Below are 19798 nucleotides of genomic sequence, written 5' to 3' on the forward strand. Positions count from 1 at the left end.
CTCCTTATTTCAGTTCAAATTCTCTTTACCTTTGGAGCTTGAAGAAAAACCCAATACAAAGGCAACATCCATAAGCTCCAGTGCTGTGGAACCAGGAAAAAGAAACCCTTGATCTGATGGGATACAGCTGGGATATTTGTGGTTTGATATTGGTGATCTGAGGAGTTACAGATGTATTTCAAGATTCTACTCAGGGACTCCAACTTACTGCCCAAGAAATACTCTTAAGACTTAAAAAAGTTACACAGAAGAACTTTTAAAATCTGTGTTAGAAATCTGTAAATCTAGCCCTAAATTAAGGATAAATTATCTATTTACACTTGTCATTTCATTCAGCTTTTGTTTATTTATTACACAACTGTTGTCTGAAGTATTTTTTCCTTATGCCTTTAGAAGAGATTTACCTTCTTTCTTTGCAGTATTCAGCAAACTTCTGGTAGGAGCAGGATGCTTTTCTAGTGACTATTTCATTTTATATATCAACTTTGCACATAGTAGCCCCTGTTTCAGGGATGATAATCTCAGGCAAAAGTAAGTGACTTTTAATCTTTCAAAGCCAGTAATAAAGGCAGGAACTTCGAACTGCTCACTTAGAGCTTAACCACATCACCGTGTTTCTTTGTCTGAGATGAAGCAGCCTGCAGATTGCAAGACACTAGAGTCATTTCTATGAACTCTCACCAAACAGGAGGATTTGTAGAACGCACATGGTCGCAGTCCCATTAATTGCTTTGATTTTGTGATGTTTGGTCCATCATGATTCCATTGCTGTCTCCGAATCGTTGCTGCTACTGCCGGCCGTGGAGCTGCCAGCCACGGAACTGGCACTAGCCAGAACAAGTCTCTCTCTGTTTCCAAAAACTTCATTCACTGCAACAAAGAGAGGGGATTGCTTACATGTTATCGTTCCAGAGACAAGAGTGGTACAGCAGGTACAGCATGGCGAACATCACGGAATGGGAATCCTCCTGACCTGGTGCAGTTTTAAAGCCTTACCCCGAGTAGGGAGTTGAAGTTTACACGTCAGAACAACCTCCCACATACGATACTTAAATTACTAGTCCTGTTATTTCTCCTCCAGAGCATCTCTAGAGGTTTCCCTGTGCATAACTGCTGTACCTAAGTACTGTGAAATGGATGAGTTTTGTAGAGCAAAACATTACGTTTAAATAATTTATGTCTGGTTTTAGTCTCTCTGGTTTCCACCAAGCTCTGAAAAGCCTTCTGCAAAAATTCAGGCCGTTTAGTTACATGTAGCTACGACAACTGATCAAAACCAGTCCTCACTTATATTCGTATAGGTACTCAAGAATGTAATACTTGATTACACCAGGAACATTAAGAAAAAAGTAAAACATAGGTATTTTAAGAAATCAGGTATTATACTTCAGCTACAAGAAAATAAATCATGTGGCAAACAGTTCTCCAAGTTAGAAAAAAATGCACATTTTTTGAAGCTGAAAACATAAACACATAGGCAGTCTTGGGGTATTTAAAAATATTAACCTACGGTTTCTCTCAAAGCCACAATACATTACCGAATATACGAATACACCCTGGGGGCAAGAGGAGAGCCACAAGATTCAAAGAAATGAGAATGTTACCTGCAGAAATCTTGCTTATATCCCAAACACGCAGCCCTTGTCGCTCTCCTCCAAAGGCAAAAACAAACGGGAAGTCAGGGCAGCAAGCTGCACAGAAGAGAACACCCTGGGAGGGAGGCAGAAAGAGGAGGATTTTTTTTTTTTTTTTTAAATACCATTCTAAAATGAATTTGTCATCTGAAAATACTTTCACCAAGCAAGTTTTGACAATGTAAGCTCTGTAAGTTTCCTGACACTTGCTTTGTAAAGACACAGAATTAAAGTCAAGAGCTGCTAATTACAAACAAAGAAATGAATATTACTCTACCATTTTCATATTCCTGGAATGGATTAAACTTGGTCTTTCTCCCAGGATATCCCAAATTTTCACATATTTGTCAGCAGATGATGTCACAAGGCACCCTTTGATCTGACTGCTTAGTTGTAGCCCTGGAAGATGAAGAGTGCAGCAGTGTGAGAGCACCAGGTAACCACTGTTTCACAGAGATGAGGATACATTTTGAAGTGAAGTCATGAGAGCAAACTTAATATTCTCCTCACACTAAACTCTGTTCCCGCACAAAGGAGCAAAAAGTTAATAATTAAGTTTCATGCTGCCACTGCTCCCTGTAGTGAGAGCAAACTGACTTCAGGTAGGCCTGGTTCGTTTCTCAGTCCAACAACAGGGCAAAGGTGCTATTGTTCTGCTTCTTACTTCGCACAACCTGGCTTCCTCAGGTAGTTTTCTTCATTCATTTGCCAAGGACCGTCTCTTTTGCTATCCAAGACGATCTCATTTTAGACTCCTCATCAAGTGCTTCAAGTCGCTATTTAGAAGCTCCTACACTGATCAAATAATTAAAGTAGCCTCAAGGAGGCAGCGTGAAAACCTTCCCATGTGCCATACCTAAACCATCTCCAGACTGAATGTCAGTATAAAATAATTATGGCTAGAGGAGGTAAAAATGATCATGGACCAGATTGCATGGTTTTTGTTCTTCCTCACCCAAAAAACCACAGGGAGTGTGGCCCAAGTGAACAGATCTGTTTTGACACGCTTATTCATGATATTCACTGAGAAAAATTCACTGTTGTTAAAATACTTTGCTTACAATGGCTCCTCAGCAGAGATCTGTTTCATGCGCCAGCTACCCATGATTAATACGCACAACTCTTATCTGCTAAGCAAGGAACCACCACCACCCCACTCCTATCGGTTTAAGACATCTTCCAGCCGTGCCTCGCCACTGGGGACAAACACAACACACGCACAATTTACCTGACACCTCTTCATCGTGAGCTTTCAAAGTAAACAGTGGTTTATCAGAACGAGCATCCAGACAGTACACAAAGCCATCCTCTGTGCTTGCCTAAGGAAACCACAACATTTTAAAAACAAACAGCCGTAGTCATTCATTTGGAAGGAAGCTCCTATGAAATAATACCCCCCCTCTATTAGATCCCTGTGATTTGAGACAGACTTACACCACTTCTCAGCAGGGCACATTACACAGTGCACACAGCTCTGCATCCCCAGAGGCAGACTCCATCCAGCTGGTGCCCGACCTATTCTACGTACCTGAACTACGCTGCAGGGATTTACATGGAAGTCTTAATCCTATGCAAATTTCTTAAATTGTATTTTGAAGATGGTTGCACTACTAAGCTTGGCTTTCTCGTTAAGCAATGAAACACAGAGCCTTTAGTCTCTTAACTGTCAGTTCAAACTTTCTGGAGCCATCCTGTGGCTGCATAATAGCCCTGTGCAAAGCTCAGTGTGATTATGCTGAGAGATCTACATCGTAAACCCAACAGAACCGAGCAACTGCTTTTGTCGGCTGTATACACAAAGCAACAGAGAACTAGACAGCCATTGAGATAATAAAAAAGAAGATTTGTTTTTAAATTCTTTTAAAAAGTTTTATTATAAAAATCTCGATAAAACCAAGGTATTTTAACTCTACACCAGACAGGAGGACAGTGCCCTCTAGCGCTGATTTGAAACACTGACAATATTCAGGATCTTGGTTCTAATCAGCTACTTCTCAGCCGCAATTGCCTCATTACATGAAACACAACAGCAGCTATGCAAAGGAAAATATATCCCAGCCACTGAACGCTATAACAACATGGCAAAGAAGCCACCTCTGGAGTAAAAACACATCAGCATCAATTGCTTTTCTACTGTCATAATGAAGATACCAAATATGTAGCTGGTCTCAATGTACTTGTTGAAAAAACTACTTCAAACCATCCTCCCACACACTGCATTTTTGAAATACGTAATGCCAACAGTCCAACTGTCCATCAGGTCCACTATATGATTCAGAAACATTATGAACACAAAAATACAGGTTAAATGAAATGGCAACAGTCAACAGACCAAGAATAGAAGAGCATGTACTCACTAAGAAATTACAAGGTGAAAAATGATTCCAGGTTACTCTTTCAACCTGACCACTAAACCGCCACATTCGATGGTTATCTTGTGGGTTTCTGCAATCATACAGCACAGCTGATCTACGGGAAAAAGTGATAGGAAATTAAGAAAAAAAATATGGCAGAATACTTTATGAAGTTTGTTTTACTTCATCTACAGAAGGTCCATGTGAACTACAGTTCAAAAATTAAAATGGAAACAACTTCACTATTTAGTCTTCCAACTCAATTACAGATGAAAACTTCTGAGATAAGCACAAGCTTTTTCCATATGCTTCAAAGTTTCATCTTGGTTACAAACAGCCGTTCTATTTAAGCAAAGAGAGCTCCAATTTGCTCAATACATAAAGATACTTATCATACAGGAGACCATAATTATGCAAATACATCACTTAATTATGAACAGACTTCAGTAAAGTCAAGTAATGACTGTTCAAAATAATGCACTAATTAGGAAATCAATTTGCAATACATATATAAACATTTTCAAATATGTTTTAATAAAAAAAAAAAAAAAAAATCTTTACAAGTGGTCAGGGAAATGCTACTCCAAAGAGAGAAAGAGCAGATAAGAGTTAGTGGGTCCTTTGGGATTCTTTACAGGCTTGTGCTCAGCCTAGTGGCGGCAGAACCTGTCCCAACTCAAAAAGCTCCTGGACGCAAATGCAAGAAAGCAGTGATGATGTCACTCTCACAACATCTCACCACAATTTACATCCACAATGTAACCCGCTCCCACTCTATCCTATAATTAAAGCCAAAGAAATGCGATCTAGATTTCTCAGCTCTTTTACCAGGCATTTTACAACAATGGGTTTAGTACATATGCAATTTTTAACGGTCTGACTTTCAGGTTATGAAGGCATCTGCCAATAATTATTGACTAGCCTGTGGTCCTGGGAAGCTTTACAGGAAAAACCCACGAAGGCAGTCTACTAGTTCATAGACAGTGGAGGTGTCCATGGGCTCAAAGGGCTAGCTAAAAAGGGATCGAGAAGCTGGTCTCAGTGTTTGGACTTTTTTCTTATTTTTATGGAAGGAAGTCAAGGGGGATGAAAGTGGACAGAAGCAGGTTACTAACAACAATAAAGGGTTTTTATCCGACACTTTTACTCAAGCAGATGTAGCAAGAGCATAATACAAGCCAGAGAACATAAAGGCTTGGCTAAAGATTGACAAGTCTTGAAATACTTTAACACAAGGACAAAGTCTTAAAAGCAGAATAAAAAAATTGATATATATAAAAAAAAATCATGGTTATAGAACAAAATTAAAAAGTTACCCCTAGGAGATGGGAGAAGAGAGGGGAAGTTTTTTGGCTGGCAGGGCTTATATAAACTAGCAGTTACAGCACTAGTCCAAGTGTGCAGACACAAACCATTTCACAGCATCTCCAAGCTGCAGTCACAGGAGATGGCCTGTTAAACTTTGGCTATGGCATGCCCATCAATAGAGGCTGTAGGGAGCGGACTGGGATTTTGAAGTCCCTCATGCCCCCACCCTGGTCTTGCAGTTTGGCAAAACCTTGCCGAGTTTTCACAGGAAGGACCAGTGACACATTCCCGACGCAGAAAATGCCATAAGGCCAAATTAAGAAATAAATTCAGTTTGGAGCAGACACCTGGCACAGAAAATGTCAGTCCAGATGGTTAAAGGATTTGGCTAGTCCTGAGAAAGAGGTAAGGAAAACTACATTTTGGCCACATACAAATCTGGTTACCTTACTGGAAAACAAATAATAGTATCACTCAAATTTGGCACAGTTATAAGCAAATGAAAACATGAGGCAACTTAACAGGCTTAGTTCAATACTAATACCCTCCCTACGTGTAACACTTCAAAATATTACCCTGACATACTTATCGTAAGATCCAGAAATAAGGGTCTGAGTTTCAAATGGATGAAATTGCACTGTCTGGACCTAGATAACAGAAGATTTTATTTTTAAAAATAAGCATTGAGATATAATACACATATACAGGACTTTTCTTTGAACAAACAGGGTACAACGCCCCCTCCCCAAAACCAGAACATTTCCCCGGAAAAAAACCCTCCTATTAAGCTTGTTGATACTCAGATTTCTCATAAAACAGTCCAAGAGATGCACATTATTTTTATTTCAAACACCCCCACCCAATGGAAACAAGATATTTTCCAATATAATTTAACTGAACGGAACCACATGCCCCCTTTTCTGCCCTAGATATTAAAAAAAAAAAAATAAGCTGGAGGAGGTAAAAGAACAGCTGCTTCCAGTTTGGCAAAAAATGCAGATGTCAGCAAAAAATTAAAATCAGGAGTTTGCCAAGGGCAGCGTCTTTGTTAACAGCAAAATAAGGTTACAGCTATTAATAACTTTCACATTTTCATTACTATGAGATGAATTTGTTTCTGAAGTACCCATTACTATGGTATTTTAGTATCATTTATTTTAAACCTTTCTTACCTACAACAAACTGTAACTGACACTCGTTTCCTTTAAGAGAGAGTTACAGTTTGACCTATGCTCAGAGATCTACTTTTTGTAGCTTATACCAGCATTATTAGTTTCCCAACCATCAGGGCTTTCACACAAAAGGCATTTTAAAAACTGCTGTAAATCTTTGCAAACTTTCTAAAGGGTAAGTTAAATAACATTTTTAAAAGCAAATATGGCGCTGTTCACCAAAGCAGCTAATTCAGAAATTTAAAGAATTCTGCACAGTTGTTAGAAAATTACAGAATTGTTGTTCTAAAGGTTCACTACCAAGCAGCTAATGAAAAACTGCGGTTATTTTTTCTCTGTATTTTACAGTGGAAGAAACATAGCAATTATTACATACCTTGTCTGTATGTAGCATCAGGCTGGCTGCTGGCTTACCCACAGACATATCCCACAGAATCACAGTATTGTCAGCAGACGCGCTTGCTAAAACATTCCTGATAACGGATCAAAAAACAAGGTTTAAAAATCTTTATACAGATACAAATAAATAACAGTCAAAAATCCAAAATACGTACAGAGCCTGATTCTGAGATCAAGTACACTCTGGTCTACAGACTATGTATCTCAAGCCTGAGGGATAACTCCCTGAAGGTAATTCTAAGTTACAAGTAAAGACTACAAACAAGCTGTATTACATTATATTAGTACAACACTTATTATTATAAGTGACAGTTTTGCTTGTATCCCCCCCCGACTTAAAATATCATTACTGGAAGATTTCTTGAACAAAACAAAGCAAGAAAGGCTTTTAAGCACTTCCTTTGACATTAAGATAGTATTTTTGAACACTACCTATGCAACTTAGTTTTATTTGCATATGCATACAGCCAAGAGCCAGACAAACCTGTTTTTAAAATATTTTGCTCTCCAGTATCTGAGTGTTTATATCACTACTGAAGACCCAACACTACATCCTTCATAGAATGCTGAAAGGAACTGCTAATATTTGTTAGTTTACAGACCCCACATTTCAACTTAAATTTGACCAATTGTGTTAAAGCAATAAACACACAGTTTAGAAGTTTAATCAGAAAAAACCTCAAAACATTCCCAAAGGCCTGTCAAATACAGAGTACAATTGCTACCATTGCTCTTAAAAACAGATCCATTACCTCAACATGCTGTTTCTGATTGAAACCGCTCCACCCACACCTTCCCCCCCCCCCCCCCCCCTAATACTAACCAAGTGTTTCTGACTGAAAGAGCTAACATTCTTCTGGAAACACTGTTCTCCCAAACAACGTTAGAAGGGAAAGTTAAGAAAATGCATAGTGAAGGCTATGAGAACATTTTACAGTAACATCATTATGACCTACAGGCAGAAAGTTATTTATAGAGAGCTGTCACAGTATGTCTTGCTTAAAAAAAAATCATCAAAACATTTAAATATAGCTGCTCCAAGGAGTTCCTTGTTTTGCCCCTGAACTTCCCACTTCAAGGCTGTTTTTATTTCCTGAAAGATCAACCAGTATCAATGAGTTCGTAACTCGGCACATTACAGAATTATGCATTCCAGACACTTAACTATTGCAGCCGTAATTTTTGTGACTTGTTTCTATATTATCACCAGACAACCGCTTCTAGGTAGATGAAAGCTACTCTTTTTTAACACTGATGGAATGATCGCTACCACACTCTGTGCATATGTATAACTGAAGAACAATAGACAACACGCTGTAAATTAAGAGTGCAATTTATGTACATTTACTGCATGTCTATGTGCGTGTTTCCTTCTTCAGTGTCTAGATAACAAGCATTTTAAGTGAAGGCTTACACCTGCTCATCAGGAGTATGCGGACTTGACTATCTTCAGAGACATTTACGACAGCAGGAAAAAGAAGTTTTAAAAAAATCAGCCCGTGTGCGACTGGAACAGTTTCAAGGCCCATGCTGAGGATCCTCTGACAGCTGAACTGTTAAAAAAGACCGAAGCGATAAAGAACAGCAGCATCGTTGCTAGTTCATTCAAGCAACAGGGAATTCTCTCTGCCTAGGATAACCCAAAGGTCAGAGGCATTTCTGTAACTGTGCTATCAAGGCTTTTACACTCTCTTTTCTGTTCACAGCTCTGGGGAAAAAGCCAGAGGGGAAAAAAAACAGTGTAGCAAGGACTTCCTTCTATAAATCTACTTCTATCTGTTGAAATGGAGTTTTAGGTCATTGGCAGATTGGCACAGATCAGGGCAGCCCTTCTGCTTCTCCAATTTGTGCATCTAACTTAAATGTAGCCTATATATCAAATGGCTTAGACCCACCTTAGCCCTGCCCTCATCTGGACAGCTTGCAAATAAAAAGTGATCTGCAGCAATATATAGGTTTTTAAAAAAATAAATCAAGACTTCTAGTTAAAAAAAAAGGGGGGGGTGTATTTTTGAGAATTGATTCATTTCAGCACTGCTTTCAAGTTCAATGTTATACTACACAAGATTTTGGATTTGTGTGAAAAATGTATGCCTAATTAAGTATACAAATTTGTAACCATCCATTGTTATTCAAGTATTCTTTTACCTGCTTTGTTTATTCCATGAAAGATCAAGCACTGCATCAGTATGTCCTTTCACTGTCTCTTCTGAAGATAAACTCTGTGTATGCAGACACAACATACTTTTGAAAATTACAGCTTCAACGGAAATCAAGCATTACAACACAGTAGTATGAACTCCTTAATACCTTCACAAACAACTTCATGTTTTAAATTATTCTCACTTGCTGCAACAAGGCTTTTGATAGAACTCTCTCTACAGTACCTGCACCTCACCTCCTAGCCCAGATCTCAGATTGCTCCATTCACAGCTGGTGGGCTTACAGAACTGGTTACTCCCTTCAGGCTAATAGAAGAAATTTCATTGTCTCCAGCTAATGTGCAGCTTCTTCAGCTTCTTTCTAAACACTCCTGGAAGTTCCCTCTCCCTCCTCTCAATTAACTGATCTTTAGGTCCTTGTAACTGACAGTTCCTACAAATTCTAATTCAAAATGGTTAAGCTTCAAAGTTCACTGGGACAGCAACTGGAAGCCATCCATAAGCCACCCCATTCCAGGCTTTAATTATCCATACAGAGAACAATTAGCATTTCAAATTGAGGTAACATTTATGAATGGTTTCTTCAACAGCAATTCTGATAACTCAGTGATTTTCAGAAGCAAGTTTCACAGAACAAATTCCCCTTCCAAGGATATTTTTTCTATGGTTTTTAAAACCAGAAGGTCTGAGAGCTCAAGAAGTAAACCCCCTTCACAACTACACAGAGTGGTTCTTTAGTTGACTAATACTGCAGTGCTCCTTTATTTGGGAAACCAAGATTAGCTATATACCCAGTGTTCACCTTCCCTATTTACTCTAGTCAGTCTTTAAGCACTTCCTGAAGCATCTACTATAAGCAAAATCCAGAAAATTTAAGTTATGTTATCTTCCATACTTGTTTTACATACCAAAGAATTTGGACAAATCATAACAACACATTCAGGCATACAACGAAGGTCAGATTCATCTCACATAACTTAGCATCCAGTCTAAACCTCAGTCTTCCTCTTTGGTAGTTAAGGTTTTCTCTGCAGTCCACTGAAAGAAACTCAACCATTCTCTGGGGGTGTCTCTATGCATTCACCTTAAGACAATCTCAATGACTAGCTTTTTATCTATTTTAGATAGACAAAGCTAACAGAGGTGAATCCTGAGTGAACGTATTTTATTAGCGTCAACCTTGTCCTTTATTGCTCAATGCCTTTTTAACTCTCTGAGTCACAGGAAAATACTAATTTTAAGCTATTGCAGACGACCATGACATTATCTTCTGTAACCTGTCTAAACACTATCTGTCAACATGACAGGCGGAATTAAACCAGATTATCTATGATTTTTCCAGTGTAGGAAAAAAAGGAATAACGACATTATCCTTACTCTAAGTTTCCTCCATCCAACCAGATAAACCATTTTGCAATACTTACTTTCTTTCCTTTCTTTTTCTTCTTTTTCTCTTTCTTGCCTCCAAGAGAAAAGACTGGTTCTAAGGATTCCACTATATCAAGGTCCCAAATGTCAATAACCGGGGTCATGTTACCCACTGCAACATAATTTCCTACAAGCAGAAACCCAAATGCAACCACATTTATTTAGAGTTATGAAACAGCGTATTTGGCAATCCAGCTGTTGCTTATTTCTTTGATTAAGAAAAACTTATACTTATGTGCCAGAATCTTCTATTTGGCCATCTTTGATGATTATAAGTGACAACGAGCAATTTAAAAATATCAACTGACAGCAGATGTTGCCAGAAAAAAATGTACTTGCTCTCCAGTACAAGTAACTGTTCAAAGAAGCTGTATAAAGTTCCACATGTTTTGTTTGCTTTTATAAGGAAAGAAAAACAAAAACACATTCCCTGTGCTATGGGGGAAAAAAAAATATCTGTAAAACACAGGACAAAGGTTACTAAATACATAAATATATATAAACTTTGCTGTGCTTTACAGTTAATCAACTGCATTGGCCATAATGATTTTGAACAAAAGCAACCTTTCATTTGCAAATGCAAAATAAAGCAGATTAGAGAAGAGCTTGCTCTGGTCTGGTAATTGACAATAACTTAATTATTTGTAATAAAACCAGTGTTTTAGTCAAATCACTTGTTATGGCAGCATCACTAAGATGACTGTATCACCAAACCAAAAAAACTGATATTCAGTTTTTCCATCTTAATATCTTGGTTGTATTTCTGTTCATATCACTGGAGGAAATTATTTAGTGACAACATTACATTTATATACTTTTCAAGCAAAAAATATTTAACTGGACATTTACAGTATCCTTCGTAATTTACCTAGTGATTCATCGGGACTAGGATCAAAATTCAACCACTCCAGACTTAGAGGGTAAGCAGGCAAGATAATATCGTGATGTACGTAAAATGAGTTCTCTTCATGATTATAAACTGAAAAAGAATTGAAGATACACAAAACATCAGCGAAGAGGAAAAGCAAGCAACTATAAACAGTTCATTTCTGCAAAAGGCAGATGTGGCCTCCAAGTAGTAATGTTATGCCTCGCAGAATTACACAAAACAAACATACTCCTGTGTACTTTAGATAAAGAAGTGGCACGTTCAGCAAAGCTTAGACACTTTATTCCTAGCATACTTTGCTACTTTCTTTGTACGATCACTTCAAAATACTTTCTACATCAGGATACATTAATGAGGGTTTAGACGTTCATTTTACAGAATCAGCAGGTTAAAAAAAAAAAAAGAAAGAAATAATTCCAGATGCAATCAAACGGGAAATTAAGGTAAAAGACAAACAGTTTTCAAATTAGAGGAAGCTGAAGAAGTCTGACGAAGTTGCCTTAAGCAGGTTGTAACTGAGATACAGGAAGAGTTTTGGTAAAGCAATCATATACTAAACACAGCATTCCCTTTAGCCAGCTATTTTTCTCCTTATAATAAAAGAATTTACTAACTGGATAGCAGATAAAACCCATTAATTATTTTAATAAAATGGTATCATCACACGCACAAAATCACTGTGCTGTTTTTAAGTGCACGTGACAGATACTCAGATACTAACCACTCTTCAGTTAACTAAGTAGTCTTAGTAATTAACTGCCAGGGCTACCCAATGTTATAAACTGCAGAAGCCTGTGCTATTGTTTTTTAAGTTTATACAGGGAAAATAACACAGTTAATAAAATTTCTAAACACCTCCAGATACAGAAAATGCCAGATGCTGGTATCGGAAGAGATGCCTTCAAACACTTTGGTCTTGCTGTTTTCTTAAAACAGAATACTTTGCTTGCAGAAACATGTACCATGGCAGAAGTAGCCAGAAACATTCCCCCAAAGAACCACCATAAGAAAAGATGGTATCTTCAGCACACTCAGTAGTACTCCTTGCTGCAACAGAAAAATCCTTTACAAAGTAAAGCTAAACCCATCTCTAGAACAAGTGGTATTCAGACCTTATTAAGGATCATCTCTTCTAAAACTAAGATGATAAAGGTGCTGATTCTTCTACTCCTAGCAGTGGAAAGCACATTTAAAGAAGCAAGGAGAAAGCAAGGAAGAAGGAAAAAAACCCCAAAAAACAACAACAAACCACTAGAGGAAGCTTGCATGATATGGAAAGTAAGACTGTTTGGAAGAAAGATCGTATGTTCAGAGAAAAAAATCCCATAGTGTTTTCTAAGTGTCATTAGGAATGAAATAAGGAAAGAAAATGCTATACAGCCTGATAAAGGCACACTATCCTCTAAATAACAGTAACTGCACATTAAATACTCCAGTTCTGGAAAGTGGCAAAAGCACCATGACGCAGGAAAGACAACAAAACACACAGGGCAGATGCGGAGAAAAAAGACTTTGAAAAAACACCTCCCCCCTTCTACACAACCATATGGAACAGGATAGGCAAGACATATTCCTGAACTTCACTGTAAGGAACAAATCCTATGTTACTTACCGTGGACCTCCAAACTACAGCAGTCTTTATCAGCTCTGCCACAAAGGACAAGGTTGTCACTGGGCTTAATCAAAAAGTCCTCCTGTTCATATTGATCCTGAACAGCAAAAAGGAGAGACAACGGATGTTGAGCAAAGCACATAAACGCACAAAACTCCACATGTTCAAAAGGCTGAATCAGTAATAACTTCTAACCGCAACTGAAAACACTCAAAACCCAACACCCTGCTGCCCACCCACCTAAAACCATCTTATGGTGGTAAACAGAGAAAGACAGGAACCAGACTTAATCATGGGGAGATTGAGTAGTTCTTGTATAGACTGAAGGACTGTTTCTGTGGACCTAGGTGGATTTAGAGAGATGTTTAATTACCAAATATGAAACCATCTTTTGAGGCTACCATGATGCAGCCCACTGCTGAAAAGAGAATCACCACCAGGAGCCCACATACGTAGCTTATTTCCCTTGTGCTCTCAAGCCTTGAGCGTTTATGTAGTGCAACAACTTTTTACACAATAAGCATATTGTAACTGCTTCTCACATGCAGGAAGCAATTCCAAGAGCATTAAAGCATTGTCTACTTTCTGGAAAATATTACCAGAAAAGTACTGCCTACAGCTATACTGGGCATTCAGCTGTACCAGAACAGATGTAACCTCTCATCTAATTTTCATTGTTACTGAGGAATGGAAGGCATTTGGGGAATTTTTGTTAGTGGAAAACTAAGAACCCTACATAAAAGTCAATAGCCTTACGCAAACAGAGTACCATCCTTCAAATATACAACACATACAAGGCTTTTTGGACTTCCTGTTGCAAGCTTTTAATTTCTTTTTTATTCACTTCAAGCATCTTTTCAATATTTGAATTCTATCAAGCACTGCAGTTCTTTGAATTAATCAACTTAATGCTGCACAGTACTTAGTCTTCAACAGTACTAGTAGTAAATACCGAAAAACAACTTAAAACGCATATCGAAACACTAAAAAGTATTCTCCTTCAGAATTTGAGGAAAGGACTTCAGTGTAGGAAGAAAGGCCTGAGAAAAAGGTGTTCATTTTTTCTACATCTGGAACAAAGTTAGGTTTTTTGACACAGAATAAATGCAGCTCATATTCTCCCTGAATCCCTGTGCAAAACCCTCTTTGACTACAAAAATCACTTTTAAAGCATTTCTCTCCTCTACTGGTACACAGGAGCAAGAAAAATCATCAACCAGCCAGTGGAACACAGAGAAAACATACAGTCCCTCAAAGTGCACGTAGCAAGTGAACTTGTTGTAAAGATAAGACGCATGCCTTCCTCCTTGAGCTTTGTTACAGTATGTGAAGTCACCGTAACGACTCCTCGTCTGAGACCACACGTGTTTGACAAAGTCTCCTGACACACAAACTAGATGTTGTGGTAGAAGCCTACAGCTACTCTTTTCTTTCAATCTTACTAGCTTTGTAAAGAATCCAAAATAGGACAGCACCCAGAAAAGTCTCAGAATCTTTATGCTTTGAAGAGGCCTCAAAAATTCACCTACTCCATCACCCTGCCCCAGATGATCATGGTCTCTCCTAGTGGCTCTCTAGATTACATTGTCTCTTCTCACACAACCTCACCTTCTAACTCATTTCTGGAATCTCTCCATGTAAAATAAGTCAATTAAAAGTTGCAATCTATCCTTCTGAACTAAACTGCGGGATATTCTCTGGAATCTCTCCATCTCTCTTCAGAAGGAGGCACTCAATATTCCAGCTAAGGCAATACCTATGTTAAGTAGAGTAGAAGGATTACCTCATGTCTTGCATGCTGCATCCCTGCTCACCAGAAAAAGACAAACAGGCTGCATAACAGGACAGTGCTGTTGACGCAGTTAGCTTGTGTTAGACTGCAGCCAGAGACTTCTTCACCCCCTGCAGAGCTCCTACAAAGCCAGCTCCTGCAAAGATGTTCCCCATCGGATACTTGGTGGAAACCAACACAGGCAGAAACAGTCAACTACACAGTATGCTGTGCACATACGCTTCATGAACAGGGACATATTTCTTCATGACATACCCCTAATTTGACATGTAGCCTGAGTCCACCTCAGCTTGGTTTCTTCCACAAACTGGTGGAAGGTATAAGAGCCTTGCAATCTGGGAGGTTTTCTAATTTGGGTCGTTAGTGGCCTCAGATACTGAGATTTGTTATTTCTTCAGGCATTTTCTGGGTCCTAGTAGACAGCTGACAAACCACCTCCACATACAGAAGCATGTGGCTTAAATAACGAGCCAGTTCACCTTAACATCTGACTTAAATGTAAAAAGCACAGGCAGAGAGGACTGCACAAAGCAACTTTAAAAGAGAGTTCTATCTGATCAAAAATCTGGCACACCTTTGGAAAAGGACTGCAAGCACTTACAGACCCTAAGACAGTGTGGAAAATCTAAATCATTTTTAAGTTTATGCTGTTTAAGATATTTAACATTTTTAAGGTACTTACAGTGGTTTTTAGGGTGACGTAAGGATCATGATCATTACTCCCATATACTGCCAGAGTAGCCAAAGAGTCTCCAAGTGTCAGATCACCTAGATGAGAATTTCAGAACATTTTTATACATGTCAATGACAGGTGAAGTTAGAAACTCCTGTACCAATACCTGTATTACCTGTATTGCAAAATATCAGGAGTAGGCTAAATGAACTTCAAAGTTCCAAACATAAGAACCTCAGCAAGCTACACTGCTTAGTGCTTTCAGGGACTTCTGCTGCTCTGCTCCAGCACTACGGCAGGGGGAGTGACAGTCTTTCCAACACTACTCTCGGTTCTAGCGTCAGGGAGGGTGACACTGAAACCTTTCACTCACTAAATGACTTCCAAAACTGGGACAAGCAAATAATTAAAAATGTGAACTTCCAGCATTTGAAACATAGCACTGTGTAGTTTTAGGATACTAATGTCTTAAGTACAACAAGAAGTGAAAAGCTTCTTCACTTACACTGCATATCTGACATTCAAATTTTTCTTACCTGTGTATTCCTCTTCATCATAATTTTCCAAATCATATTCATCCAGTTCATTATCAGACAGGTCTTCATTTTTATGAGAAGACTTAGCTCTGCCAGGAACGGCTACATTCATGTCACATGCCATCTGGCCTTCATCGCTACCATCAGCGCCATCCCTGTTTAAAGATACACGACCCTGAGAAACTGTGACAGACATTTAGAATGCTTCCGGGTAACTGCTTAGGGGACGGCTAACAAGATTTCAGCACACAATCCTCACTGTTCACAGGGGTTTCAAGTCTTTATGCCAATAATTCGGAAATCCATTCACTCCTTTCCTATCCTTTCCCAAAATACAAGGCGCCATTATTCTCAGGCTTCCAGAGAAAGTTTTTCTTTCAAAGTTTTTGTGACAAAATGTGGCACCAATTTTGCTTGACAGAGCTAAACTGTGTGTCTAAATCCCTTTCTCTTACCTTTTTTTTGTGGATACAATGCTCTCAACCTCACTTCTGTGCGTTCGCATGTGCCCAATTCATTCCTTCCTTTTTTATTTCCCCACCCACAGGCCCTATCATGTGTGATGACTCTTGCATTTCTTCAAGATTTTTAAGAACCTATTTCCTCATACTTCCCATACTTATATTAGAAGAAAAAACAACATCAAATTCATTAGGTAGGGACATACTGTGGATTACTTCTTATGGGGTAAACCATGCAACACCTAGAAAATGCAGAACTTTCATGGCAACAATTCCATATGCAAGGAATTCAGTAGAAGGAAGTGTACATCAAACACTGGCTGAGGACCTAACAGACATCTCAGATGTCTCAATGGAGAAGGCTCCATAGGAACTCATTCCTGCTGAATACACTGCAGTTCCGTCCTTCTGCATGCAAAATTCCCAGGTAACAACGAGCCAAGACAGTTCTCACAGACATGTTCTAAAGTAGATATCAAAAACCTATTTTTATAATCTGTTCAGTAAAATAAACACTTCACGTTACCAGTTTTTACACTAGGAAAAATGGGTAACAAGACAATTAGAGATTCTAAATCTGAGTTTGATTTGTGATCGTTGCCCAGGAAAAAAAATGACTGATGTTGTAACAAATCCTACAAAGTACCAGATCTTATAAAGAGATCATAAACCCTTTGGTTGTTATGGATGGTCTTTAAATTTCTGTGCCGAAGTTTAACGCAACACATAATTACTAACAAACAGCACCTCAAATCTTTCCATGTTTTTGAAATTGCAAGAGAAAGGAATCCACTCAAAAAAACAAACGTTCACATGCATAAAGGAGAAACGAGTAACACCACAGATAACAGAAACATTAAACATAATTGGTTAAGAAATTAACATGAAGAAAGAATCTTCCAAACATTTAAGATGAGTTTGGGACCACTGAAAAACAAAACCAGAACAAAACACGTTCTGGGACAAAACACTCTGTTCAGCAATAGTCACAGATCCATCTAATAGAAATCGGGTGGATAATATTCACCCAACTATAGAAGCTTTTACTGCTACTTGTTGCATCTGTTCAATCACACGTACTGTGGTATAACCACACATCCTACGTAGCTGAAGCAGAAGCCTAAATCTATGAGCAGATCTAACTGAAGAAGGCCAGAAAATGGAATAAGACCTCAATACCTCATCTTTTTCTAGACAAAAGAGAGCCATTTCTTTATTGTCATCCATAGATTATGTTTCCTAAATCCGCCACTTCTGTTATTCTTTTCATAAGTTTATTTACCTTTTGCTTAAAAGCAGAGCGACAAAACTTAACACAACTACACAACTAAGGACTTTGAGTGCTGAGTGGAGAGCCATGATGTCTCCCGTTTCATATGTGAACCGTAAATACACCCGAGTGACGTTTTGCCTTTTTTGCCAAAGCACAAATACCAAGTCATTCTGAGCTCCACTGCGGCCTCCGGACTCGCTTAGATTGTAACGTCTCACCCTCAGCATCCACTTTTTTACAGTCATTTTGGGACTTCCATCTCGGTTTGCCACACATCTCTGAAGCACCCGTGGTTACGAACCCAACTTCTTATTTCCTCAGCCTAGGTGGGAACGGCAACTCCAGCGAGGACCGGGCCCCGAGCGAGGCCTCTGCAGACTTCACCTGAAACGCCCAGCCACTCTGACGGCGCACGGCTGACAGCTGAAGAGCCGCATGGGAACACAACCCATGTTGCCTTATCCTCGACGAAGGCCGGGCATCCGATGTTTCTCCTTTCGCTCTCCGGACAAACGTCACTCCCGGGACGCCAGACTGACTTGACAGAGCGGCTTCAGGAGGGACTCGTGCTGGCTGCCGCCCGTCTCCACCGCTCGCTGCCGCTTCCCGAGCCGGGCCTTCAGCGAGCCCCCCGGCCTGCGGGGCGGGCTGGTGCCCGCGGGCGCCCCCTCCCCTCCACAGCCCTGTCAGCGGCGAGGCCCGGGGGGGCTCCCACCCCCTCCCCGGCCCCAGCCCCGGCCCCGCCCGGCCGGCCGCCGCCGCCCCCGCCCCGCTCCCCCGGCTCACCCCAGCCTCTCCTGGGCCTCCTCGATGAGGCCGTTCAGCTCCTCCTCGCTGAGCTGCACCTGCGGGGCGGACACGCAGAGGGGTGAGGGCGGGCGGCGGGGGCGGGCGGGGGTCCCTCAGCCCGACCCCCGCCCCCCACCCACCTTGTCCGGCGTTTCCTTGGCAACGCCGCAGCGCACCCAGGCGGCGCACGTCACGGGGCAGCTCATGGCGGCGGCGGCACGCGAGCGGTGCGGTGCGGTGCGGTGCGGCACGTGCGAGCGGCTGCGACGCGCCCCGGTGACGTGACCGAAGGGAGCTCCGCCTGCAACGGCGGAAAAAACGGAAGGGGCGGTGACAGAGCCGCGTGAGGTCATCTCCGAGCGCCGGGAAAGCCCGGAAGGAGGGGAGGGGCGTTGGCCTACAGGGGGGTTGGCCTTCAGCGGGACGGTTGCTATGGGGCGGGGGATGAGGGGGCGGGGCCTGTGGGGGGCGGGGATGAGGGGGCGGGGCCTGTGGGGGCGGGGGATGAGGGGGCGGTGCCTGTGGGGGCGGGGCCTGCGCGTCCGTTAAGGGGTGGTGGGCGGGCGACCGTTATGCGCCGACGGTCCCGGCGGGCCGCCCGGGCTGTTCGCACCCCTGGGCCAAGGGGTGGCGAACGCTGGGTTTCTGACTGAGCTTGCTGGGAGACCGATTGCCTTCAGCAACAGTTGCTCTGGTTTTCATAAAAGTGATTGCGGAAAGGTGCTTAGTTGCTTCTCTTAATTAGCCCAGGCTGTCACACTCGGTGCCCCTGCCGTCTTTAGCCAGGGCTGGGGCCAGCTAGGGCTCTAAGACCCATTAAGTAACAGAAATTAATGCTTTGCCATGTAACAGGTCCTCGTGCAACCGCTCCTCCTGGGTGCTCAGGTGAAGCAATGGGCTGCCCCACCTCCAGGCTCTTCAAGTCCTTTGCTTCCCGCGCTGGCTCACGGCTTCCCCCGCTTGCGGGGAGAGACCTGCCCCGCCGATGTTCGCTTCCGCTTTGGCTCTGAAATATCCCAGCAGCGATCCACCAAAATTAAAGGTTTAGAAAAACCTTTTTGTTACTGCTCTCTAAAATGTATTCAAGGAAAAGAAACCAGCGCGCTGAGCAAACGGCGAGAGGGAGTCGCAGGAAGCTGTGAGAGACTGGCGTCTTCACAGGAGGTGCTGCTTTTTGCCCTCCCAGATGTCAGCGTCATATACTAGCTACCTCATTAAATCAGAGAAAATGGATAAAATATCAGCTGGACTATATAGGAAGGTAATCTCTTACTAATATGCAGAGATCACTGCTGTTTCCATCACTGAAATCTTAA

General features: G+C 41.0%; 1 protein-coding gene across 3 annotated transcripts; it reads right to left on the minus strand.

The window, feature by feature from the left end:
- Window positions 1-326: 326 nt before the first annotated feature.
- On the minus strand, window positions 327-18806 carry PWP1 (PWP1 homolog, endonuclein). 3 transcript variants are annotated; one of them, XM_087766195.1, is made up of 15 exons: window positions 18623-18806; window positions 18480-18538; window positions 15960-16114; window positions 15433-15518; window positions 12959-13055; window positions 11326-11436; window positions 10454-10584; window positions 9016-9089; window positions 6845-6941; window positions 5882-5943; window positions 3992-4103; window positions 2863-2953; window positions 1912-2033; window positions 1605-1710; window positions 327-870 (listed from the first exon to the last, which is right to left on the minus strand). In XM_087766195.1, the coding sequence occupies exons 1-15, from the start codon at window positions 18686-18688 to the stop codon at window positions 755-757; spliced, it is 1485 nt and encodes a 494-aa protein (XP_087622321.1). In that variant the 5' UTR covers window positions 18689-18806; the 3' UTR covers window positions 327-754. The 3 variants fall into 3 exon arrangements, with proteins under 3 accessions (XP_087622321.1, XP_087622323.1, XP_087622322.1); XM_087766197.1 differs by lacking the exon at window positions 18480-18538 and having other exon boundaries at window positions 18623-18768; XM_087766196.1 differs by lacking the exons at window positions 18480-18538; window positions 18623-18806 and adding an exon at window positions 17855-18207.
- Window positions 18807-19798: the final 992 nt, after the last annotated feature.

The sequence above is a fragment of the Nipponia nippon genome, unplaced genomic scaffold, assembly GCF_047370975.1.
Source record: "Nipponia nippon isolate SJK-2023a ecotype South Korea unplaced genomic scaffold, ASM4737097v1 scaffold_3, whole genome shotgun sequence".
Taxonomy (NCBI): Eukaryota; Metazoa; Chordata; class Aves; order Pelecaniformes; family Threskiornithidae; genus Nipponia; species Nipponia nippon.

Coding starts and splice junctions, on each gene's coding strand:
- PWP1 (XM_087766195.1), bottom strand. CDS start 18,688: ATGAGCTGCCCCGTGACGTGCGCCGCCTGGGTGCGCTGCGGCGTTGCC. Junction 6,942..9,015: donor TCATGGAATAAACAAAGCAG/GTAAAAGAATAC, acceptor ATCCGTTATCAG/GAATGTTTTAGCAAGCGCGT. Junction 5,944..6,844: donor TGATGCTACATACAGACAAG/GTATGTAATAAT, acceptor TCTGTTATCTAG/GTCCAGACAGTGCAATTTCA.